The sequence below is a fragment of the Phalacrocorax carbo genome, chromosome 28, assembly GCF_963921805.1.
Source record: "Phalacrocorax carbo chromosome 28, bPhaCar2.1, whole genome shotgun sequence".
Classification (NCBI taxonomy): Eukaryota; Metazoa; Chordata; class Aves; order Suliformes; family Phalacrocoracidae; genus Phalacrocorax; species Phalacrocorax carbo.
Window position 1 is genome coordinate 286,958 of NC_087540.1, and position 25,693 is coordinate 312,650.

The window sequence follows — 25,693 nt, forward strand, 5'->3', positions numbered from 1 at the left end:
AGAGGTCCGGGAACTGTCTGGAACCTTTCTGTGGAAAGGTATCTGACATAGCCTGTCACGGTCCTGCTCAGAGACACCCAGCCTGTGCAGGTCAGCGGTACAGATGAGCCCAGCCTCTTCGCCTTCCCAGGCCAGGCTCCACCGCGCTCTCTGCAGGGCCCTGCCCTGCCCTGCCCTGCCCAGAAAGGCTTCCCCACAGCCCCGAGGTGGGGATCAGAGCAAGCGAGACCTCGCCAGGCTCCTGCTCCCAGCCCCGGGCTTTGAGGAAGAGGCACAGTGTCACACCGTGCGCACCCCATCTTGTCACCAGCTCCTGCTGAACTTCAGTCGGGGCAACGTGGCTGCAAGCAAGCAACCGCTGCAGCTGCCCCAGCTGGGTGGCTCTGATCCACCAGGTGCCAAACCCCATCCTTTCCAAAGACACCTCAGGGGCCGCAATGCCAGGACGGCCCCTCTGAAACACAGGTCTCGGGTACCTCTTACAAGAGGGCTAATCTAAAGGCACCTGCCACAGTTTGCCTGCTGCAGCCGTAGAAGTGGAAAGAAGGCCAAAAAAAGGAAAGGCAAACAAAATCCTGGATCCTTTACCTTCCAGCCCATGGAAGTCTGATAGAACCAGTCTCTGGTGAGAGCAGCAGAGAACATGGTCACCGTGTCTAAAACCAGGTGGAAGTGGTTCTCGGCAGCACGGGCCACAACAGAAATCATTCCCTGCAGTCACAGAGAAACAGGGAGTCAGCTCCTGCCCAGGCACTCAGCCATGGCCAGTGACAACGAGCAGGCAGGACGTTGCAGCGAGGGGGAAATGGCAGCAACAGGGAAATCACGGAAATGTGGAGCAGGGCCAGCAGCAGCCCTCCCTCTCCCCCAAGAACAGGCAGGGCATGCTCACGAGGACATGAGCATCAGCTCACCTGGACCTCAGACAACTCCACAGGGTTTGTCTCCTGGAGGAACCTCAGCACCTGCCTTTGGACGTGTCTGAGGTCCTGACAACCTGCCAGCGCCGTCCCAAGAGCCTTGTGCAGGAATAGCTGAAAGAGAAGAGGCCGAGCCTAAGATGCGGTCATGGCGTGGCCTGTCAGGAGAGGGCTGGCCCCAGACGGACCCGACGACCCCTGGGAGCGGGCAAGGCCAGCCGCGGTGCCAGGCTGTAGCCAGACACTGGGACAACCTGGGGGGGGAGCGCCTTCTGGGGGCAAGTGAAGGGGGAGCAGTGAAAAAACTGCCTGTGTGGGCAGAGCACCGGCGCCAGCCCAGCCCCAGCGCGGGGCAGGAGACACACCTTCTCCCAGGAGCTGGGGGCAGAGCTGCCCAGCTGCTGGCTCAGCTCCTGGCTCAGGCCCACGGTCCACGCCTTGTCCTCGATGGGCTCCAGTGAGGCTCGCAGGAACTGGGGTGAACAGGAGAGGAAGCGAGTCTTCCCCTGACCTTGGCCAGGGCACTTTCCACGGCGCGTATCCCGGGATGCTGCTGGGGGAGAGCTGCTGCAAACAGCAGCTTCTTCCCCCACCCCACCCAGCCCTCTTGCCACCAGCCTCCCTCTTCTCCTACCACCTCAGGGGAGACCCCCCGGCACGGCGGACATCGGGGAGGAGGCAGTGCTAAGGCACGTGCCGCAGCGTTAGAGGGCATTAGCCATCAGCCGTGGCACATGTGCAGGCAGCAGCTCCTCTGAGCGGGCAGGCACCTACTGCGGGGGGAGGCGCAGGGTGCTCAGGAGGTGTCCCCACCTCCTGCTGCCCACACAGGCAGCCCTGAGCTTCCTCGCACAACTTGGCCTGCTCCCTCTTCTCCCCCTCTACTTGTGACACCGCGCCAAGGATGCTGTACCTTAAGCACACGGTGCTCCCACTCTGCAGAGTCCAGGGAGCTCTCAGTTCTTCCTAGAAAGCAAGAAGAAGCAAAAGCTCTTGCTGCCGCTTAAGCTCACACCAACGACAAGCCCGCTGGTCTCCTCTGCGGTCAGACCTCCCAGAAGTCCCAGGCCATCAGGCTACAAAGGGCCTACAAGCACCTACATTGTGAGGCCAAAGATACAGGCGGGGTCTCCCAGGGGCCTTTGTCAAAGTCGTTTGTCAGAGCCACCGATTCAAGCTGGGGAAGGACGCACTGACCACAGCTGATCCCCACTGCTTCACTGCAGCTCCCAGAACAACTCTGACCACTGAGTCGCAGCACGCACCAGCCACACACATTCCCTTCTTAATCACCCACCGCTTCCTGCCCGTTTCAGCCCTGCTCCCAGGCTAGTGCCAAGGACAGCTGCTGCAAACCTGGCCTGGCCTGGGGACTTGGTCCTCCAAAGCCAGAGGCTGGAACCCCTTCCAGGAGCGCCAGTCCTGCCCCTCTCCCAAACACCATGTCAGGCAGGACATGGGGGTGCCACCAAGACCTGCCGTCCAAGGGGACATCGGTGGCCCCGTCCACCCCCTGGGCCCGGTTGACACCGGGGGAACAGATGCCCCCAGCCTCAGTGCTGGCTCCCTGGAAGCAGAAAGGCAGCAGAGCAAGTGCAGGGGAACTGGGGACAACTCTCCTCCGTCACACTGGGAAGCTGCATTTTCCTGCCCCCCTCTCCCTCCCCGCCAGCCTCTTCCTCCTCACCCACACTTTACCTTCCAGGTACTGCAGCAGGAGGGGGACCTCGGTTGCCCACACCGCCCCCAAGGCTCGGTGGATCCTGCCGTGGAGGGCCTGCAGCAGCTGCAAGGCAGCGACTGCGCGTTCGCCACTCCTGTAAGGAGCTGCGGCCACCACCTAGGCGAGGACAGGAGAGAAGAGTCGCTCCTGCTGACAGAGCCACAGCTTCTCCCGGGAAGGAGGGAAGGAGGGAGCTCGGGAGCTCGGGAGCTCGGCGCTGATCGGCCAGCAGCGGGCGGCCAATGGCTTCACCCGGGGCGCTGCCAGTCCCGAGGAAGGAGCGGGATCCCTGATGGGCTCGGGCAGGCGCGGGCACGCTGCCGCCTCCTTGGGGGCTCCCAGCACTGGATTTAAGAGCATCTCTGTCCCAGGTTCTCCCACCACCCACCCCTGTCCAGGAAAGCTCTTTCTCCAGGGCCCTGCTACTCACCAGCAGTCGAGCCAAGAGGGCCTGGGGAGCCGGCAGCTGGGCTGCGGGAAGGAAGAAAGGCTGGGTGAGCTGATGAGCCCCCACAGTGCCCTGCCCCTTGTACCTCCTATGACCCACACAGGGCTGAGGGCTGAGAGCAGCAGCGCTGCCACAGCGCTGGCCTGAGGGTTATCCCCAGGACAGCCCAGCATGAGACGAAGGCAGCTCCAGCATGGCCAGGAACGAGCCCCGGCTCACCAGGAGAGTGCTGCCAGCAGGAGAGACAAGTCTCTGTGCTGGGCAAGGGGCAACGTCAGGCAGAGCCCCCCGCGCCCAGCAGCAGAGCCTGGCTCTGCCCTTTGGTTTCCTGGGCTCCTGCTCAGGGCTGGTGGGGCACAGGGAGACACGGACTGGCCCAACCCCCTGCCAAACCCAGCAGCACTCACTGGGGCTCCTACCTTGCTCCTGGGACTCTGTGGCATCTGGCTCCTCCTCTTCTTCCTTGCACCCTGCTCTCTCCCGTCTCTCAACTAGGGCTTGGAGGCAGTGGGAGAGCGGGACCAGCATGCCACTGTACTGGGCTGGCACGACATACTGCAGCAGCCTCGGCCACAGGAGCTGCAGAGAAGAATGGGGCAATTCACCACACTGGCATTTCCACTCAGCTCCAGGACAAAAAGGATGGTCTGCATTTCCCCGAGCCTTGTGCACTTCAGCACGCATGAGGGGAGAGGCTCAGGGCAGGGGAGAGCACGAGGGAAAATGTCCTGAAGGCAAGAAGTAGCCACAGCAGCAGCGCACAGGGCGGCTTACTCGTGTCATCCCTCTCAGAGAGACATCCAGCGAGCCCAGGATGTCCATGCACAGGGCTCGAAGAGCTCCATCCTCCTGGGTTTCCCAGGGAAAAAGGCCTCCTGCCACCTGCAAGACAGAGTTGGCAAAACCCCCATTACGCTCAGGCCCTGACCGACAAGGCTCAGGCACGACTCACCGGGGCTCCTGCGCCAGCCTCCTGGCAGCCCTGGCGGCAGCACGTCCAGCCCAATGGATGGGGAGGAGCATCGGAAGCCCTTTCCTTCTCCCTGCTCCCAAACCAGAGCCTCTCTGAGCCTCAGAGCAAAGCGATGCACACGGATCTCTCGGCTAGGGGATGCTCTGGCCAGAGGGCAGATCCTTGGCAAGTCAGCAGGAAGCTCGGCCCTCCCCAGCTTTCATCATGAAAATGCTCACTGAAGGGACGGCCAAATGGCCTGTCCCCTTGCCAGAAGCGGTGCGGGCCCCCAGACTGCTCTCAGATGGACAGGGTGTGCTTTGGAGGGCCAGAGCTCGACAAGACCACAGAGAGCTCTTCTAGCCAGGCCCACCCGTCTGCACTGGCTGCCTTTGGGTGATGGTCCATGAGCATTTAAGGACGGAGGATGTCCTGTCCCTGCAAGCCCTTCCCTTTGCAAGGCGGCTTTGCGGAAGGCCCCTGTGGGCACAGCTCAGCCCGTGGGGTGTGCAGGCAGCCCCGCAGTCCCAGGTGGCACGCCCAGGTGCAAACCCACGTCATCCGGTGACATCTCCACCAACATCAGCACAGACACCCACGAGGAACGGCCATTTGGAGGCCGCTCTGATGGCAGTGCCGGCAGTGATGGCCCTGCAGCGTGAGCCCTCCGTGGCCAAGGATGCCTGCAGGAGCTCTCAGCACAGCCCATGCACCGGTCAAAGGCCTGGGTGTCCTGCTCTGCACTTACCAGTCTGCCCGAGGTCCGGCTGAACTCCGTGAAGATGTGCCCCACCACATCCCATGCCCAGCAGCTCTGGCCGACAGAGCTGAGCAGCTCCCTGATGAACTCCAGAACTGCCCTCCGCACCTGCCAGGGGAGAGGGTGGTTACGACCTTCCTGTTCAAACCCCAAAGGGAAGCCACCTTTGCTTGGGGGCAGCCTTTGAAGTGGCTCGCAGAGGCATGACGAGCGCATGGCAGAAGCTTTTGCTCCTGCCGTCAGGGCTGGGCTTTAGCACGAGGCTGCACGGGCGCTTGCCCCACAGAGCACAACGACCTCCCCACTCCACTCTGTCAGCTCTTCCCAGGGAGGAGCCATCACCCACCTCCTGGGCAACGTGCTGGCGCTTCCCCAGGCACCCCAGCTCTGCCCCAAGGGTAAGGGTTTCTCTGCCTCCCCTGATGGCACCACCCCTACCCACACCAGCTCACCTGGGCACTGGGGTCATCGCACACTGACCCCACAGCCTCCACCACCTGGGGCAGCTTCTCTCTCGTCGCAGGTGCTGGAAGAGATGTGGAGAGGGGGGCGTTGAGGCACAGCCCTGATGGCAGAAGGGATCCCTCGAAGCTTCCAAGCGCACCAAGGGGACAGAAAACGGGGCCTGACTCTGACTTCACAGGAGGCAGCGGTGTAGCCAGAGCAACTCTGTTTCTAGAGGCGCAGCTATTTTATAGGGACTGAAAACTAGGCTAATATGGCAACACAGAGGATGAGAGAAACGTCGTGGGTACAAGCAGCTCCTCTGCACACCAGCCCACCCACCATCCCACCAGCCCGCCCGTGTTACCGAGCTTGGAGCACCGCCCCTGGTGTGCCACTGTTCCTAACTGCCGGGGCAGAGCTCGAGCCCTGTCATGGGGCATCAGCTCGGCTGGGGGACCTGCTCCTTGCAGCTCCTTTTGGGTGCAGGAGCACCAATTTCAGGCCATTCCTGCTCTCAGCCCAGCAGCCCCAGCCCCTGCCTTGTGTCCCTGCTCCATGGCACTGACCGTCAGAGCGGACCAGCACTGCCAGCAGGCCCACGGCTGCCACGCGACCGGCCTCACTCCCACCGCTCAGCTGGGAGCGTAGAAACGCGACAGTCTCCTCGGCGTACATTTGTGCTGCAGGGAAGAAATCGCATTCTGCATTAGCAGGCAGCTTCCCCTGACCGCCAAGGACAGGGAGAGAGCTGCCACAGCACGGCGGGGCATCGCCCAGTCTCCTCTTCTTACCCTGCAGCACGACACAGCGGGACAGCACTGCCTTATGGGCCGGGCCCGGCTCTTTGGTCACATCAGAGAGCTGTGGGAACAAGGTCCGTTTTAGAGAAAGTCACATCAGTGTTGAAAGGGGCTGAAAAGAAATTGTGCTCTCAGCTCCCCTCTCCCTGGGCACTCTGGGCACGGGACCCACAGCCGAAACCCAGCCCACTCCACAGTGGCCCCCCTGGGCATGCACAGAAGTTTGCAGCCGCCCAGGCTGCCCAGGAGCTGAGGCTGAGCAGCGTGAAAAGGTGTCGGCACTCCAGAGTCCTCCTGCAACTTGGCCGAGAGGGAAATTGCTGTGGGAGCTGGGCTGTCCCTCAGGCCCATTCTAAAGAGCCAGGATCAGGCCTCCTGCAGCCTTAACGTGGCGCCTGCACCACAAATCCTGGCGTGCTCCTGGCCTGCAGGAAGGTCCTTGCGGAGGGACGCCCTGCCCTGCCCTGCCCTTCCTTGCCTGACAGCTGGCAGGTCTTTCCCCTCCATGGCAATCAGGTGTGCAGGCCCCAGGCCAGCGGCAGGGCGCAGGCTCCCCTTACCTGGCGGTGCACAGCAGTGCTGATGGCAAGAGCCGTGCCCCGTGGGACTGGGGTCTGAACTCCCTCCAGCGTCTCCAGGACATAGCTGAGGCTCTACAAGAGAATGGGGGAGGAAGAGGAGGCTAAAGGCACCTTGGGAAAGGAGAAACCCAGCACATCTGTGATAAGGGCAGTCCCTAACACCAGCTCCCAGGGGAAACACCAAACCCTCCCGCACGGGGCTTCTTGTTTGTCCTCCCCTCAGTGTGCCATCGGGAGGGTCTCTTTCCTCTGAACAGAGCTCAGTCTTGGCAACTCAGTTTCCCAGCACTTCCCACTCACCAGACCTCACCCCTCACTGGATGGGACTGGACGTGGCCCTGGGCATTAGGGCAAAGCTCTTCCCGCACGCAGAGCCCCAGGGAGGTGGCGATGCCTCCCTTCCTGAGAAGATGAGCCCTAGGGACTCTCGCCTCCCTCCTCGCCCTCTCTGGGTTGCTCTTCTCTTGCCCAAAGAGCACAGGAAGCCTCAGGCCTCCTCTGCTCTCCCTGTTCCTTCTCTAAGGGCTTCCCACCTCCCCCTGGCACCCCACAGCTCCTCAGCGCCTCGCGGCATTCGCATAGACCCAGCCCAGCAGCCACGCCAGGCCCTGCGCAGCACCTCACCTTGGTGACCCGGGAGGGGTCTCGGACCTCCCCATATTGGTGCAGGAGCCAGAGGAGCTGCTCCCAGGCATGCTCTCGGTGCTGCTCCTCATGCAGAAGGACACTCATCATGGCAGCCACCGCCCCGAGGACAGCCTGCTTGGCCTGAAGATGGAAGGCAGAGGCTCTGCTTGGAGGGCTGAAGCACTGCCTAGTGCTCAGCATCCCCTGGACACCACTCGGCCCTTCCCACAGAGAGGGGTTTCCCTTTCCTTTCTGCCCTGCAGGAGAAGGGCTCACTGCGCAGGAGAGAGGCCATTTCCCCACGCTGCCCTCCCTGCAGAAAGGCCCCAGGACCCGGCTGCTTCCCCACAGCGAATCCCCCTTCCCTCCCCACTCTGCTCGCACCCCGCTGGGCACTGACGGACCCACCGACGTGGACATCCCCCGCCACGGCCTCAGTTGTGGAAACCAGCGCTTCTCTCACCTCTTCCTCCCTGCAGTCCAGCCAATTTTCCACCACATAGCAGAAGACCGGGTAAATGGCTTCAGAGAACCGTGCCGCTGCCCCTTTGCGAGGGAAGGAGCATTGCTCCCGCTTGCCAAAGTACGTATTGACTCCTTTCGACCATTGCTCCAGAACTGCGCCAGGAGAAAGGAGAAGGGAGCATGTGAGAGTCTGCTGCAAGGACCGTACCTTGCACTCTCCTCCAAGCCTGCTTTAAGGACAGATGCAGGTTTGGCAGGGCTCAGCCCAGGCCCAGATCTCAGTCTGAGGGCAAGGTGTGCTCTTGAGGTGTCTGGACTCAAACAGCCCACTGTTTCCTCCTCTCCATTGTACCTTCTCCTCCCCAAAGGCCCCTTCCCCTCCAGCGTTTCTCACTGCAGCCCCTTCTCTTCCCTTCCCACACATACGCCCTTTCAGAGCAGGGATTTTAATCCCAGAGGAAAGCAGGGGAACAGAAACCGTCGGAAGGGACCCAGGAGTTCCACCGTGCAGCACCACTGTGTCCTACCCATAGAAAACTCCTGGCCTTCCCTTGCTCCTTCTACACACTCGCAGCAGTTTGGGATCACCAAGGCCTGACCTCGCTGTGGGCTGACACCCACAGTGTTCCCTCTGAGATCATACGGCGGCACCAAAGGCCAGCCCAGCCCCTACCCCTGGGGCCCCGGCCAAGGAGCTGACACTCACCACTGCAGACGGCGCACAGGATCCGGCCGCTCCCCACCCGGCTCAGCACGGCGCGCAGGGCGAGCAGCGTCATTCCCACAAAGGGGATGCACTGCAGGGCTGCAGAGAAGGCAGGGACAGCGGGACCGAGAGGGTCAGTGAGAGGCACAGGAGACTGGGGGGTCTGTCCCTGGCGGGGCTGGGGCTGCAGGGCCATGCAGGATGTGCCAGAGGGCACGGGGAGGGCTGCCTTCCCCAAGGGGGGCGCAGGGAAGCTCTTCGGCGTAATGGGGAGGACAGTGTGGGGCAGAGACCCCACGGGTTTGTCTCTAGCATGTTGCCACCCTTCGGGAACCGGGATCAGGCTGGTTAAGGCAAAGCTGCGAGCCGGGCCTGGCACACAGAAAGGAGGCACGACAACTCCGTAGCCCCCCAGTTCAACACAGAGCGTTTAGGGAGGGCGAGGATCCCTTCTCCGCGTATCACAGACCCAAACCAGGAGGCTGAAGGTGCCGTACCGTAGCTGTGGGCCATTTTGCCCAAGGTGAGGAGCACAATCTCATCAGGGACCTTCCCCATGGCCTTCAGGTGGCTCTGGAGCTCGGACATGACAAAGTGGAAGTGGGAGCGGGCCAGAGCCACCAGGACATCACTAGCAGCCATCTTCACGTCACCTGCCACACCCTGCAAAAGCGTCACAGGTTAGACACTACCGAGAAAAAGGCTGAGGCACTCAGACAGGCTGAACGACCCCGTCTCCTCTGGAAGACCCCTCGGGGCAGTTGTCCTCAGGGCTGGGCAGCTGCCACCTCTTGTAGCCTGGAGCAGGCGAGCAGCTCCCTGGCAAGACAAGGGCATCTCTCCCCCAGCACAACGCTGTGCTGCTGGCCCCTCTCCCTCTCCATGGAGATGCCAGGAACAAACTGTCACAGACTCACACCCCACCGGGACCTCTCTGTGCGGCTGGTGGGCTCCCATGGCTCTTCCTCAAGGCAGGAGAAATAACCTTGAGCTTGAACCCAGCTCTCGCTCAGTTAGAAACGGCCCCGAGGCAGCTTCTCTGCACAGCTCCCTGCATCCCCTCTCCAAATCCCCTGTAACGACGAGTCCCCAGAGCCTCTCCCTGAGCACCTCCGCTGGGTCTGAATAACCAGGGAACACCTCTGCACCACTCTGTGCTTCCCCCAAGACCAGGGGCGGAGGCAGGCTGCTTTGGTGGCCTTGAAGGAGAACAAGCTCACCTGGGCTGCTCGCATGTCACTGGACGCCTCTGCTATCAGGCGGTTCACAACACCGCTTGTCAAACAGCCGTCGCCTCCCTGCAAGACACTCTCCAGCTCCCGGTATGTCTCCACTCGCTCACCCTGAGGACAGACCGCAAAGGGGAGTGATGCAACTTGCTTTGCCCTCCTTCTCAGGGAGCCACGAGAGAGACCTGGTGCCCCCCAAATCATCTGTGGGACACAGGCATGAGGTACGAGCTGCAGGCATCGGTCGGGACAGCCACAGGGAACAGCAAGATCTCCTGCAGCGCCTCTGACACTAGCAGAGAGCCAGGCGGGGAGATTGACTCCGGCAGGGTAAAAGGCCCTGCGGGAGCCTAGGAAGTCACTCCCGAGGGTGGGGATGGCGGAGGTCAGAGGGAAAGCACCAGGCAAGGAAGAGTGTGGCTGTTCGCTCAACTCCTGCCCAGATTTTGGCTACCTCGGCTCACATTAAGGCTGATGTATGCTGGGAGCAGTGCCATTAGGTCAAGGCGAGAGCACCACGTAGGCAGGGCAGGTGGCCGGAAAGAGCTAAAGGGCCGTGATGCAGCCCTGACCACCTGCAGATTCCTGTCTGTGGCGGCCATTATCTTTTGTCCGGCAGTTTCCTCAGAATCCACTAGCTTATTGAAATGCTACAGACCAAACCTCCAAGCTGGAGGGTATAGAACATGGGCTTACTCAAAAACCTTTTGAAGGAGATCCAACAGCAGCTGAACTGCCGAGGCTTTTGTGCTTCCCGGTGTGATACAGGGGATGCCCACACCGTGACGGAGGAGGAAGGATGAGCCCTCTCACCGTCGGCAAGGTAACATTCTCTTTTTTGCTCATGGGTGCACAATATTAAGAGTTCTAGGTTGCAAGTGGTGAGACCTTATGACTTGACTGGTGAATAGGTGCATTCCGGTGATATAGACCAGTCTGGGCACCAGTCTCGCACCCGCAGGCGCCCCGGAGCTGGGACAGTTCCCCAGCCAAAGCTAAGAAGGGACCTCGGGCACTTGGGCAAAGGCGCTGGAGAGATGCTGGGATTTATGCCAGAGGCTTTGCCTTGCCCAGGAGAGCACTGCAAGCTCCTGGGGAAAGGAGCGTGAAGCGGTCGCATTAGTCCAGGTTGAGGGGGCAGGAACGGTGCTGGGGGACGACGCGCTTGCAGGAGGGCAGAGGTGCTGTTGGGTGAGATCCCCCTCTGCCACGGCACCTGGCGAAGCCAGGGGCATGGAGGGGAGCCCTCAACTCCCCGCCTCACCTCATTGTCTTGCAGCTGCTTTAGCAGAGAAGTCCCGGCAGCCGCAAAGGTGGTGACAGCCGCAGGGACGGCTCCCGTTGCACTGCCTCTGTCCTCAGAACGCTCAGGGCTGGACTGGGAAGCCACACATGGGCACAGAGCTGGAAGGAAAGACAGACATGGTTTTGCTGGTTGCAGGGCTTCGCACCGGGGAGGGGTGAGGATCTCCCCAGGCACTAACAGCCTGTGCCGACTGTACCGGCAAGAGGGCAGTCAGTGGGGTTAGGGGAGGGAGCCTTCCCCTCACTGTGGCACTGGGAAGACCACCTTGGGGGACTGGGCCCATTCTGGGCTCCCCAGGGACAGAACAGAGCAAAACGCTGGAGGCCCTGGGCTGGCCAGGGGACGGACATGGGGCTCTGCAAGGAGAGGCCAGGAGGACTGGGGCTGCGCAGCCCCGGCAAGAGCCGGCCAGGCCAGGTTGTCTCTGGTCAGTCCCCAGATGCCCCACGGAGGGCAGGGAGAGGACAGAGCCAGAGCCCTCTCGGAGGTGCCTGGCAGCACGATGAGAGGTGACGGGGACGCAACCCCCAGCACCCGGCTGGGACAGACATTGCCTCCAGCAGGCATCAGCCCCCAACCTCCCGCCAGCCCCTCACCTCTGAGCACTCTCATCCTCCCCATGGCAGCAGGATCTCTGGACTGACGCACTGCTCTCTCCGGGCAAAAGCCATGAGAAAGTGGGGCAGCACCAGCCCCAGGAGGAAGATATAGAGCCCAGCCATTGTGACCCTGCTGCGGAATGCGGCACCTCACAGAGGGCGGCTGTGACATGGGGACATGTGCTGGGGACACACTGTGGGACAAGGACCGGACACAGCAGCACCCTGGGGACCCCCACAGGCCCAGAAAGGCAGGATTTCCTCTCCATCACTTGCATTCACTTGTGCTCCTCAAGCAGTTTTAACAAAGTCTTTCTCCAGACAGCCCTTCCCAGCTCTGTCCCCAATCCACGTCCCCCCTCCAGGGATCCAGCCCTGGAAACATTCAAGGTCAGGTGTGACGGGGCTTTGAGCAACCTTGTCTAGTTGTGCCATGTCCCTTCTCATGGCAGGGGGGTTGGACTAGATGACCTTTAAAGGTCCATCCAACCCAAACTATTCCATGTTTCCACGATTCTATGACCCAAGGCAATGTGGTCTCAAGGGGACTGACCTGCCCTTTGCCCTCTGCATTTTCTGGCCCCGGTTTTCTCCAAAGAGGATGGCCCTGCCTGTGTCTGTGTGTGCCCTGCCCTATGACTCCTCCAAGAATAGTTGCTCCCATTCTCCAGCCCACACCAAATAGGGCAGAGAATGGAGTCCTCCAACCCATCAGACCCAACTGTGTCACAGAAAGACAAAGGAGACTCGTATTCAAACGGAATATCCTTTTGCTGTTTGCTGGACTGTGGATGAGCACGGGGAGGCTGACCTTCCTAGGTGGTTTCTCAGCTCAAATCCAGATGAAAGGACGACCAGAACTGCCACCTCTACCACAGTAGGAAATGCACACCTATCCAAGCCCTTCATGCTCCTAGGCAAGCCTGTGGGCTCAGAAAGAAATGTCCATACAGTCCTCTGGTCTTTATGAAAGGCTGCGTACGTGCTCATCTCTTGGATTTTGGGGTGTGGGGCCGTGTGTGTGGGGGGGGTTACCCCTTAAGACAGGACACAGGCGAATCAAGACAACTAGCTGTTATCTGAGCGTAGTTTCCCAGGCTGGGCTGTCTGACTCTGCCTAAAGAATAAGGGAGTGGGTTAGGCTGCTGCTGCGCCCTGCAAGAGAGGTTGGTCTGCAGGTGTCAGTTTCAGAGCTTGTGAGCAACGGGAGGACAAACTGGCCGTTACTCACATTAGTCATTCCACACCGTGGCCATCACTCCTCCTGGGAACAGACGGGAAAGCTCTGGATGACAAAGGCTGTCAGGACGCGCTCCAGAAACAGAAGGTCGGTGCAAGGAGATCCCCATCACCTAATTGCATAGAAACAATTCCAGCTCAGTGAAAATGAAACACAGAACAGCATCCACCATCAAAACCCTTTCAGTGGTAGGTTTAACTGCTGCAGAGCTGCAGGCTGAGGACCACCACTGCCTCAGGATCCCAGAAGAAATAATAACTGGCAAACAGTAGCTCCACCCATAGCCCATATCTGTCTAGGCTGTAAAGGTAGAAGAGCTCAGCCTACAGCTCTGGAGGTATAGACCAGCCTATACTTATATCCTGTGTCTACCTACTCGATGATCTGTCCAGAAGGTGAAATCATAATTACCTTTTGCCATGGTTTTAGCTGGGATAGAGTTAATTTTCTTCACTGCAGCTGGCACAGTGCCGTGCTTTGGGCTTAGTATGAGAACAATGTTGGTAACACACCGATGGTTTAGTTGTTGCTGGGTAGTGCCTATACTAAGTCAAGGACTCTTCTAGCTTCCCGTGCTCTGCCGGGTGCACAAGAAGCCGGGAGGGCACAGCCAAGAGAGCGGACTCAAACTGGCCAAAGGGATATTCCATATCATGTACCGTCATGCCCAGAGTGTTAACTGGGAGGAGCTGGCTGGGGGAGGGAGGCAGCAACCGCGGCTCGGGGACGGGCAGCGTCGGTCGGCTGGTGGTGAGCGGTTGTGTCGTTTGTCTTTCTGGTTTTTTCCCTTTTTCCCTTTTCCTCTTTATTATATTGTCAATTAGTGTTGTTATCCTAACCAATATTATTATCATTATTATTTTATTCTAATTATTAAACTGATCTTCTCTCAACCCACAAGTTTTGGGTTTTTTTTTTCTTTTGCTCTTCTGATTCTCTCCCCCGTCCCACAGGGGCGAGCGAGCAGCTGCGTGGTGTTTAGTTGCCGACTGGGGCTGAACCACGACACCTTTGAAAGAGGATGGAACTGGAGGGGGGGAAGAGAGGAGAAGGAGAGAAATTGCTGGCAAAAAGGGAAAGTGTCAGCACACAATTAAAACGAAAGGAGCTGAGTAATCCTGAAGGCCAGCTCAGCCCAACGCACGTTGGCTGGTGAAAAGCGGTGCAGCTTTGAGGAAGAAAACCCTGACTTTGGTGCTGGGATGCACACAAACATCAGAGTTCAGATCTGAAAGAGCACAAAAGCCCTGATAGGGCTCCTTTTCACTGTCCTCATACCTGTGTGCATGCTGTGACTGCCTCCTTTCCCCGAAATCCTGCCAGACTGCCAGGAAAGTGGCTTCTGCCCAGGCCATGTGCCACGAGGAGAAACACTTTTGGCCACGAAGCGGGTAGCAAATAATGCAAAGCAGAGAAGCAGAAGCAAAGGGGCAGCCGCCCCTCGGCTTTGGAGGTGCCCGAAGCTGCCCTGAGCCCCAGGAGCTGCCGGTGCCCCAGCATTTGCTTGGCCCTGAAGCCCTGCAGCGCCTGCCAGCACTGGGGAGCCCCGGGGACAGGCATCAAGGCCGGCGGCCAGCCCCCGTGGGGAGAGCGACGCGGGCCCCGTCCTCCCTTCTGGCCACAGGAGGATGCCCTGGGCCGTGCCAGGACGGGGCGTCTCTCCTCCCCACCCTCAGGGGCGGGCGAGGCCTGAGGAAGGCCCTGGGCGCTGGGCTCAGCACGGGCGGTGGGAACGGGGGCAGAGCCGTCTCTCCGGCCAGGTGCCGGCCTGGCTGATGCCAGCGGCCTCCTCACGCAGCTCCTCCCGCCCAGGGGCTGTGGCTGGAGCACAGACCGACCCGCACTCGGGGAAGGACTTGCTGACCCAGCGCACACCCAGGGCAGCCCCCCGCCGCTCCTGCCCCCCGCCCCCCCTCCCCAGGCAGGCCCCGCCCCCGCGAGCGGCCCGAGGGACGCAGAGCTGCCCACCCCGCGCGCGCTGCCACGGCCCTTCCCGAAGGCCGGCTCTGCGCAGGCCCAGTGTCCCGGGGGGCTGCGGAACGAGCGGCGGGGGGCGGGGGGCGCAGGGCAGCGCTGCGAGGACAGGCCCGCGCTGCCTGTGCCCGCCCGGCAACGGCCGCGCCATTGGCCGCGTCCGAGCCAATCAGCGGGGCCGGAGGCGGCCTGTCAGTGCCAGCCGGGCTGGGGCGGGGCCGGAGGGGGCAGAGGCCGAGGGGCCTGAGGAGGAGAAGTGATGGGGCCGGGGGGGGCCGGGGGCGGCCGCTTTTCTTTCTTCGGTGTATTTTCTTCCAAGGCAACTTCACCAGTGAAAGTGCAGCGTCGAGCTCTGATTGCTCCTTGTGCGGATGGTGTCTGTCCTCGGCCGTGCGCACAGCAGCTTTCAGGCGAGGAATGGGACTATTCCAGGGTGAGGTGAGCAACCGGGATCCCAACGCTGTTTTGTTTCGGGCAGCCAGGTGAAAGTGTGCGGTTAGAGCTGTCTGCGTTGCTTCCCTGTTTGACTGCAGCGCTGCCCTCTAGTTCTGTGTAACTCTCACTCCTACTACTTGGCTTCATCAGGTGAAAATTCCTGTAAATTGATGCTGCCCTTTGCAACTGTTTCTGCTGGATTCTTCACAAATGTGAAAATCCCCTGTTCAGCTGTCTCTGCCTCCTTCTGCCCGCTGTCCTGGAGCAGCGTTCCCTGTGCAGCCCACCTCCGGGGCAGAGGGAAGGCAGCGGGGAGGGCCGGCGCCGCGCTCCCGGCCTGGCTCCAGCCTGGCTCCGGCCGGCTCTGAGCTAACGTCGGGCTTGGAAACGAGGGCTGGAGGCTTCAGGTGCCCCGTCCCCTCTTGCAGCGCCCCTTTCGCCCTCTTTCTTTCTGGCCATGGGGAATATGGACATCCCCCCCCGCCAAGGGCTAATCCAGCCCCGGCTCACCTGCTGGAGGCTCGGCTGGGCTTGCACAGGCAGCCGGGCTTCCACCAAGGCCATGGTGGCCAGTGGCTTCTTCACCCGCTCCTGAGAAAGCGTGGGAAAGGCATGCTATAAAGTCATACATAGTCGTAGGGTTCCCGAGGATTCATTAACATACGTAAAAGTTCAATCTGCGTGCATAGTTGTCTTCTTTAGTGGTCTTTGGGGGTCCTCCAGTGGTCTCCGATGGTCTTCCTCACCTGTCCGCTGGTTGAACTTTGGGTTTCCTTTGCCCATATATAGTCATTGAATTAGCTCACCAGTCCTTTGGCCGTGGACTGTCACAAGGGGCTGATTTAAACTAGTTCCTGGAGTGCTTATCTCGGCACTGATGTCCCGAGTCTATGTTATCAATGAATTTATGAGCTTATTCAAGATCTTTTTAATCCTATCAGGCACTAAGTTGCATTCTTCAAATACCTAAAACTACCTTTGCAGGAGAGGAAACCACAAGCGAACAAGGGTGCTTACAATAAGGTCTGAGTCAGGGATGGTCAGGGTTTCAGTCCTTTCAGGCAGAGCATCCTTAGAGCAGCGAGCAGCAGGACGGGTGCCCTGGGGGCGCCGGGAGCAGGGCGTGCAGTGCCGAGCTGTGAATTGGGTCTGGGTGCCAGAGGGCAGGGAAAGAGGGACCTGCCCCGAGCCAAGAAAGCCCCTGGCAGGGAGCAGGCGTGATGAAACGCTGTGGGATGGTTCTGCCAGGGATGCTGAGAGGCTGGGACGCAAAGTATAGCATTACTACCCAGATGACGCCAGCGTCCCAGCCTGTCTGACGCCTCTGTGAAACCCTCCCCTCACCTGCCATCAGAGGTAAGGAACTGCAGCAAGCCTGACTCTGGTGACGTCTAGATCAAGAAAGAAGCAGACGGATGACGACACCACAGAATTAGAGTTGCTCTGAGAAAGAGCAGCGCGCGTGCGTGTTAAGTAGCGACTGGTCAAATCGCATTGGACCTGAACGCTTGAACGGTCTAAGAACCACGTGCAAGACCACATTCGGGGTCCCCCAGTGTGAATGTTGTCATGAGGTCGATTTTAATGGATCTGCCCCCAAGTAGACGGGCATTTTTAGCCCTGCTGGGACATGGGGTTCAAACTCCGACAATGGTAATTTCTGAGATGTTTCTGTAGGGTTTGTTCTTGGGGTTGATTGTTCTGAGAGCCGAGTTGTACATCCTGTTTCCTGCACATGGAGAGATTCCTTATTATATGTGTTTGCTTTTAGACTAAAGACAGATACGCACTGTAGTGTAAACTTATAATTTGTTCCCACCCCAGAAGAGTGTGATTGTCAGTGTTTGACTATTTCTTGCCTTTGGGGGAGAGGGGGCAGGAAACAGCAGGTGTTCTTCCACCCCAGATCTGGGGTTTTTGCATACTAGCTATAGAGGAAAGACCAAGGGTTGCCAGCTGGTGAGCCATGCACACAAGAAGTTTCATTCACAAGAGACTCCAACAAGTTTCCTAAAGACAAAGTCCGTTTCAGGCGAGAGCAAACGAACAATATCCTCAGGTGTATTGCCTTCTGTGTGAGTACGATGAAGGAATAGTTAATCATTTCAAACCTGAAACTCAGTAAGCACCTTAGCACGTTAGCAAATGCTACCAGTTCTCTTTCTAAGATATCATTTCTACCCTAAGCTGGTATCTGTGCTCCGGGTTTTTATTCTGTATTCTGTGTTCCTTGTTTTGGGGGTTAATTGAGCTACGTATGCCTAGTGCTGTCTGGGCGATGCACCCTCCGTTTCTGGTTGGGCGGCACCCTCTCCTGGTATTGTAAAGCTGCCCTGAAATGAGAGGAGAGAGGCTGCTGTCATCAAAGATCAAACTAGTACCTGTATGCAGGGACACGGAAAGAATGGCGCTGCTGTTCTAACATGGAAAATGAACGAGACAGATGAGCTTTCTAATCCTTCAGCTGGAAACATTGCAGAAACTGCTGTCAGGGTGGTTCAGGTGTGGGAGTGAGGAATGGAGGCTGTAGTGGTGGAGAGACCTTCACAAATGTGTTACTGCCCTTGTGGTGTGTTCTTCAAGGTAACTGGTTGAAGAAACCCTTGCGTGGTGATCTAAAGTACGTCCTTGTCCTTCCTCACCTTCAGGAGGTGCGTGGCTGTCATTGCGAGCCTGCTGGTGTTCCAGCAGTGGCAGGCAGCACGAGCCCTTCTCTTTGCACATAAATTCCACAGCAGCCTTTGAATTGCCCTCTGCTCATGGGGCACTTTGGATGAGGTATGAATTGTTTGTTAACGCTATCAGTGGTTGCATGTCTGATTTGTGATGAGTAGCATGCAGCTACAGATCAATGAGTGTGTGAAATCTCAGCAAGATTTCAAATGTAATAACCATTTCCTACCGCACTGTAGCATTTTCCAGGTTATCTTAAAGCAAAATCTGGCAATTAAGACCTTTCTGGGTTTTGTCACAGGGCTCCCGAATCGCACCAAATCCTAGGAACTCCTTTCAGGTGACATTTCCACTCCTATTTTCAGGCAATATAGCATATGTAACAGATTTAGTATTTTGGCACTTTGATGGCTAAGTATGGTAGCTTTCTGAACACAGGGCTTGGGCTTCCACAAAGAAACACTGTTCTAAAGACGATGCTGCTGACATTGTTGTTATTTCTTTGTCAAATCACTGATTTTTTTTTTTTTTTTCACTTAAACAGACTTTGAAGTGTCTAGACTATCACCGTTCTTCCTTAGAAATTGAAGTACCGTATCTGGTACTGATCTGTAATACTGGGGATATACAGTCTGGCTAAAGGTGCCTTCGTGTTTTGGTGGTTGATTATTTAAGAACACAAAACTGTAGTGCAGGCTTCATAGTTTTGATCCTTCTGCAGCAGAGACAAAACACCTGAGGGTTTCCTCTTGCACTGTTGTGTTCTGGGTCCTGTATGTGGGAGGGTAACTTGTGACAAAGTAGAAAAGGGATTTTGGGGGGCTTTTTTAGTTGCACTGACTCTACCAAGAGAGAAGAGTTTATGTGTACGAATGAATTTCCACGTTCCCTAGACTATCAGAACATCATGTTTTGATGTTCAGGCTTTATAACTTGTTTGCACTGCTTGAGGTTGGGTACAAGTGCTCTGCTTGAAGTTCTGATCACCTTTCTTTATTCTTCTAGAAGTCAAACCGAGCCAGTGAGTGGAACATCAAAAGCAGTACGTAAAAACACAGTCTCACAGGTTTTTCTGCACACTGCACTTAATTCTGAACAATGGAGCCTTGTGACAATTTTCCAAACATTAACTTAATATATTTTCAAGAAAACCATAGACTGTGTTGTAAAGACAATATGTTTGATTTGGCATAGTAAAAACTAGTAATGCCATCATTTGCACAGTTCTAATGTGACTATTGGTATTGGTGCCCAGTCATGCGTTGCATTTCATCCTGAATATGCAAGGATATTTCCTGAAAGGCTGTGTGTTGTACAGATCGCTTTTAGATGGTGTAGGTTCAGGGTTTGCACAACCGAACATGGTGCCATGCTCTAGATCTGCCTGTCTACAGCTAGTAATGTGCATGTTTGTGTAGCTTGTTGTGTGCTTCTGTTCTTTGCAATAAGAATGGTTTGGAGTGTGCTTTTTACCATTTTCACCTTGTATCACTTAGCTTCTGTTTTTAAATACTTTTGCTTTGCCTAATGGTTTTTGAAATTGTTACCAAAACCCACTGAGAAAGCATTGTTACTGAACTCGGTACAGTTTCTTCCTTCTGATGCGCGGGTTCGAACAAATACCAAAGCCAGCAGACGCCCTATGTTTTGAGGACAGTTCTGTGCAGCTCAATGACTCCTTTTCATGTCCTTAAATACTTGAGTATTTGTTCCTGAAACCATATAATGGAAGTGATGTTGTTTGGGCCCCTCTCAGTACAGAAATGTCTTCAGTGGACTGCCGTGAAGGTAAATATTATCGTTGCTACACAAATGGTGTTCTGAATGTCTGCATTTGCTCTTTCCACTTTCTCTGATGAAGCAGTTGGCTAGTTTGCCTGCAAATGAAAATCCCTATAACCCAGTGTACAAATTTTGGCACAGGGTTAGAGCCCAGTGCCTTTGTGGGTCAAATCCCCCATTTTTGGATCTGGGTGACCTCAGGGTTGGATGCTGCTTTAGTTTCCCAAAGGTGAAGCCTTTCTTTAGTATAGCACGACTTTGAATTTACATTTGGAAAAGGGGCAGCATTTTTCGTCAGGTTTGAAAACACTGTCGTTCTGCTACTAAAGTATAAATAACAGAAGGAAATACTGGACTGGTAATGGCCTAGATCGTGATTTGCCACTTGGGTCGAACACTGCGTGTAACTGCACATTTTAAAACGGCCCTTGCAGTATCAAAATTACTATGTGGTGTGTTTACTTTTCGTCTTGATGTTTGGTATAGCTGCTTTTCCTTCACTCGAATGGTGTGAGGCATTACTCTAACCCTGGCTCATTGGAGCTGATCACTTGATAAGCTGTTAGGATAACTTAACCTAGAGATTCATGAGCTCAGGGTCTGTGTCTGTGAAGAATACAGCTGCTGATTCCCATGGAATGGGCTACAATCAACGTAAAATTGAAAGCCTTTTGTACGTAGGTCTAAATCTGACATCCGTAGTTCTGTCCCTGATTGGTTCAGATTCCTTTTTGGACATGAATGCCTCTCCTTGTGAGCTTGAGCGCGCTGAGAGGAGAAAAGGAGAGTTAGTTGAAAAGGAGAAGATGACAGGCTTTTTCTGCTTAAAGTAATCATGGAAATGTCATTTTAAGTGTGGGTCTGAAGATGAGATGTATGTGCGTTTCTTTTCTTAACAGGACAAAAATTTTGAGCCTGTTCCCAGAACGGAAAGAGCACAGGAATTCCGTGGAGTTTCATGGTGGGGGTGAAAGGTCCCAACACAAGGGTGCTGTGCTGACAAGCAGTGGAAAATATGCAATGCCAGCTCTTAATGCGTAAGTATGGAATCAATGGGACTGACCAAAAAGTGAACGAGAGGAACCTTGGGGAAATGTCTGAGTGGCAACGCAACCGACCTGGCCAGCACCTGCAGTTACGGGGGAGGAAGCATTGCCATTGTACCTTCACCTTAAAATGTGGGATACTTTCTTATATTACAGTAGGGGGGTCCTCCTGTTCATGCCCCTGGGAGCTGGTTAGTCGTGTGGTGTGCTAAGAACCTGTATTTCTACAAAACATTTCAGCGGTGGTTACAGCGGAGTCATTCTCTTTGAAAGCGGGTTTTGGTTCTGTTTGATATTGCAAAGGCTCCTTGCAACATTTTAACAGCTGGCTGTTGGACTGAGATTTCCTCCCCCTCTGACTTTTATCAAATGCCATGTGTGGAACAGCCTGAAGTTTTCCTGTTGCTATAAACTAAGAAAATACTACTGTGTGCTGACAAGCGTGGCTGTTTTAAAATGCACTAGGTGGTAGCACTTCTGTTTCTCTGTGACGGATCTCCTCTGTAGAAGCTGTAACGTAGACTACTTCCATTTCTAAAATGTAGCTACTTGGAGACTAACTTGGTCCTGAGCCCGCAATTTACATTTACCCGCTGGCAAAGGAGAGGTGGGATTCATTTCAATTGATTTCTAGCTGTCAAAAAACCTATTTTTCTAGCCTGAGCTAATTTCTGGGTTGATCAAACGAATGGGAGAGTTCTACAGAAGGTGAATTGTTGCCCCTCCCTCTTCTAGTGTTGTGGCTGTAGAAAAGTAGTTTAAACTAAAGGCTAATGTGGAGCGAGAAGAATTCCATCTGTTCTCTTCCTCTGATAAAATCCAAAGCTTGGGAAAGTTTTCCTTGACCCATCTTTAACTAGTGTCTTTTTCCTTCCCCCACAGCCTGCTCCAGGGAAGCTTATGCGAGAGAAAAGAAGGAAAGGTCTCTCTTTTTACCAGAGGAGTCGTCTTTCTCCTCTTCTTCCTCCTCCTTGTCCTCCTCCTCCTTCTCTGGGGATGAGCTTATTCGAGGTGAGTTGCTGTGTCTCATTTGTAGTAGGGACCCTGTAACCCAGCTGGGTTATCGGCCATGCCACCTTTTCAGAGGAGCACACCCAAATTCCTTTAAGGCATTGCCCAGGTGTTTTCCTGTTGGTTCCTCATCCATCAGCAGCCCCTGGCTCTTCTCAGTCACGGGGTACACTCTTCTCTGACATGGGGCACACTTTTACAGGAATCGCTGCCCGAGGTAGAAAATACCACAGCAACCATCTCCGAAACCCCAAAGGAGGGAAAAAGAAAAGAAAAACACGGCCAGTGTGGACAGGGTGAACAGGGTGGGCGGTTCTTTTTGGAGAGGCTAGGGGTGGTAAAAGACTAGAAGTTGAGGTGGGGTGGAAAAGAAAAATGGAAGCCCGAGGTGAGCAAAGGATGAGATCAGGGCTCTTTCAGGGTACCTGTCCAGCAGCCCTGCCCTGATGTGAATCACTTCCGTGGTCGGGGTGACCCTGACTGCTCACCCCAACGCCGGCAGCAGGGAGAGGGAGGGAGGACAGCATCCTTCAGGCTGGAAGGGACCTCGTGGCTGGCCACACGTCAGTCACTTGCCTGGCCCCGCCTCCTCAAAGGCGATTGGCTGTCCTGGGCCAGCTGACTCCCCTCTGGGTGGGTGTTGTGGGTGACTGGCTCCGCCCTCAGGGTTTAGACCCTGCGGGTGAAACTGTGGGCCCTGAGAAAAGGCTCTGGGTCGTAACAGACAGGTTGTGACCCTGAAAATGAGGGTTTCAGCCCCACAGAGGCGGCTTTGGGCACTGCAAGGATGGGCTCGGTGTTGCAAATGGCGCTCCGGAGCCTGAAAACGAGGGCAACCTCTTGGATCTGACCGGAGCTGGCCTTGGTGCCCAATAACCCCTGGCAACAGACCACCTCTCCTGCCCTGAGGGACCACCACAACAGATGGAGCCCACAGTCGCGGACCCAACGAACTCAATGGACGTTGTGTGGACATTTCATGGGCGTTTCACAGCGCTGGTCCATAGACTGAGGGAGTGCTATCTGTGTGTTCGGTCAAAGGATGGGAACGGGGGTGGTGGTTCACGAGGTTGTATTGGGTAGTGGGGGACCTGAGCCTGGCGGTAATGGTATGGAAGAAGGGGTGGAGAAAGGACTGTTGTGATTTAACTCTATCCCAGCCAAGAGCAGCACAGCTCCCCAGCACAAGAGGGGACTTTGCCGGGACGAGTGATGACTCGCCAGCTTGGCACAGCTGGGTGCCTTTTCCTGTGCTTTGTGCCCTGAGATGTCTCAGCAGGGGCAGGTTGGGCTAAAGCCTCTCTCCTCCTCCCCTGCGGGTGCTGTGGTGCAGCGGGGCAGCTGGGGCTTTGTTGCAAGGACACCCTGGGTCTGGGTGTGCCGTCCTGCGGGCAGCGGCAGAGGCCAGGAATGACACTGTCTGCTCGGCACGCTCAGGGTGCTCCCCATGGGAAGGACACCATGGGACTGGGCTTCTTGTTCCAGCTTTACTAGATTAAAAAAAAAAAAAAAAAAAAGACAACTACAGCCATTTTCCATAGAGTTTAATGTCTCCGGGGCTCAGCAGAGCCAGCAGCACAGTGACCGCAGGCTCCACCCTGATGCTGGCATCTCTTTTGTCAGGACAAAGATTGCCTGAGCTGCCAGGGACCTGACCAACTGTTCAGGATCTCCCCCCAAGGGCAGGAGGGCTGCAAGAGAAGGAAGCAGAGCAGATGTGAACACCCACTGCCTGCAGAGACTCCCAGGACCCCCCTCCAGACCATGCCAGCCCCACCCATCTCTATTTCCCTGGCCAGGAGGAGCAGGTGAGACAAACAGACCAGCTGCAAGCTGCTCTCAGGAATGCCCCATGTGCCCCAGGCATGCTCCTCTGCCCCTGAAGCATTTCCCTGGGGCAGGGCCAGGCACGGCAGCACCCTGCCCAGGCTCTGTGCCCTGCCCCTCCAGCCCGTGGCGGCACAGCACTGCCCCTGCTCACCGTTGCAGATCTCATACAGGCTGTCTTTGCTCCAGTTCCTCAGGCGCCGTGCAGCAAGCCCTAGGCACAGAGCTCCTGTCAGACCTCTGCTCCCCAGCATGGTCCCAGCAGCACGGCCCCGGCCCTGCCAGCTCAGCCACACACCCTCCTCCCCCTCAGCAGCGCCGGCCCCAGGGAAGGACGCTACCCGAGGGCGGTGGGACTGAACAAGGCTCCCAGCAGCCCACGCGCGTGGTGGGCCCTGCACGGGGCAGCCGGGGCTCTGGCAGCCACGGGGCTGCCCCTTGCTGCCGGTGCAGTGGAGGGGACAGGGGCCAGGCTGCCAGAAGAGGGTCCCCGGGGGCTGTGGCTCACCGATGAACCTCACGGCTGCCTCTCGCAAGGTGGCCTGAGGGTCATTCAGGTACAGCAGGCTCTGACGCACATATTCTTCTACCCTGTGCCTGTTGTGCTCCAGCTGGAGAGAGCAGAAGGGCACGGGGCTGATACAGACCTTCCCCAGCAATCCAGACCAGTCCCTCCTCCTCCCAGTGCCCTCCTTCCCTCTCAGCCAGCAGCCCTGTGGGGCTGAGGTTCCGAGAGTGCCACAGGCACAGGGGAGTAGGGGTCGATGAGAATGCTCTGTCCCACTGCCAGGGCTTGCACGGGCCTGGGTCTTGTTTGGCACCCTGGAGGCAGGGAGGGGAGAGGGGCCTGGAGAGGAGCCCTTGGGGCCTCCGAGCTTGAGGGCAGGGAAGGCAAATGCAGCTGCAGGCTGTGGGCTCCGGGCTGGAGCAGGGGAGATGAGGCACAGCTGCGCAGCCCTCCCCAGGGGTACGAGGGGCGGCCCTCATCCAGCCCGGCCCTGGGGCTTGGGGCTTGTCCTCACCAAGCACTTTCCAATCAGGTTTCTCTGATATGTCTCGGCCAGGTCGCTGAGCTTCCTCCACGCCAGGAACTCTGCACAGGTGAGGAGGGTGTCCCTAGAGGCCTGCAGAGAAGCAGAGGCTGGGAGATGGCACCACAGCTCAGGGACGAGACCTGGCATCCTCCTCCGCTTGGCCAGGCTCCGAGCCCTTCCCAGCCCCTTACGGGAAGAGGCAGTGGGGGACAGAGACTGAACCGGGTTCAGTGCTGAGGGCAGGGACACGGGGCGGGCACCGCCTCAGGTATCTCACGCTGCCGGCCAGCAGAACAGAGATCCTCAAGAGCTGCCGAGCTCCTGCCAGGGATGGGGCAGACTGAAGGGCAAGGGAGGAGTGCGCCCACGGCTGTAGGCAGCGAGGGCTGGAGTCCCAGAGCCCCTGGGGCAGGACGGAGCCAGCAGCACCTCCCCATGGGCATCCTCCAGCAGGACGCTTGGCTGCCCAGCTGGGGCTGCCCCAGCTCCTTCACGCCCAGGCTCCGGACAGGCAGAGCTTTGATCCCACGATGCAGTGCCAGGCCCCTTCTGGCTGCATCTTCTTTCCCACTGCTCTCCCTGCCCCAGGCTGGGGAACAAGCTGGCTCTCCACCCCTTGGGAGTGCTGCACCTCTCTGCAGAGGCCAAGTTCACCAGCCCTAGGTGAGGGCACCTGCGTGAGCAGGGCTTTGTTTCTGCAGCGCTCCTGCTCTCAGGGAGCTGGGACACGCCCTGGCCCAAACAGCTGGGGGTCTCTTGGGCGCAGCCCTGGGGGACAGGGGTTGGGGCTCAAAGCCCAGGCCTCCCACACCTGCGGGGACAGCTGGGAAGCCTGTAGGGACTCGTGTGCTTGGTGGCCATGGGCTGCTGCTGAGCCTTGCTGGAGCAGGCAGGGCAGGTCGGGGCAATGCCTGTGCCAGGTTCTCTGGCCCAGCTCGTACTGGGTCTGCAGGGCCGTGCTGGAGGAGGGCTGAATGGGGAGAGCGGGTCTGGGGGGACCCCAGCTCCCCATCCACCTCTGCAGCAGGCAGCAGGGGGGCAGGAGGAAGGCAGTGGTGGGAGCAGGGCAGGGAAGGAGGGGAGCAGTGGGACCCTGAGGTGACACGCT

At 57.4% G+C, this 25,693-nt stretch overlaps 1 protein-coding gene and 1 long non-coding RNA gene across 2 annotated transcripts; one reads left to right on the forward strand and one right to left on the reverse strand.

Moving 5' to 3' along the window:
- Positions 1-478: 478 nt before the first annotated feature.
- LOC135317959 (maestro heat-like repeat-containing protein family member 2B) lies at positions 479-11,686 on the reverse strand. Its single transcript, XM_064474695.1, has 20 exons — positions 11,609-11,686; positions 10,923-11,036; positions 9,650-9,772; positions 8,927-9,092; positions 8,430-8,528; positions 7,722-7,876; positions 7,256-7,399; positions 6,611-6,703; positions 6,042-6,111; positions 5,817-5,930; positions 5,256-5,329; positions 4,792-4,911; positions 3,866-3,973; positions 3,511-3,670; positions 3,074-3,114; positions 2,619-2,760; positions 1,834-1,886; positions 1,286-1,393; positions 915-1,034; positions 479-711 (listed from the first exon to the last, which is right to left on the reverse strand). Exons 1-20 carry the CDS (start codon positions 11,684-11,686, stop codon positions 496-498), a joined length of 2,298 nt encoding a protein of 765 aa, XP_064330765.1. The 3' UTR covers positions 479-495.
- Positions 11,687-15,052: 3,366 nt separating this feature from the next.
- LOC135318132 (uncharacterized) lies at positions 15,053-25,484 on the forward strand. Its single transcript, XR_010376536.1, has 4 exons — positions 15,053-15,215; positions 20,567-20,704; positions 23,348-23,532; positions 24,616-25,484. It is a non-coding gene; the product is annotated as an uncharacterized LOC135318132 (long non-coding RNA).
- Positions 25,485-25,693: the final 209 nt, after the last annotated feature.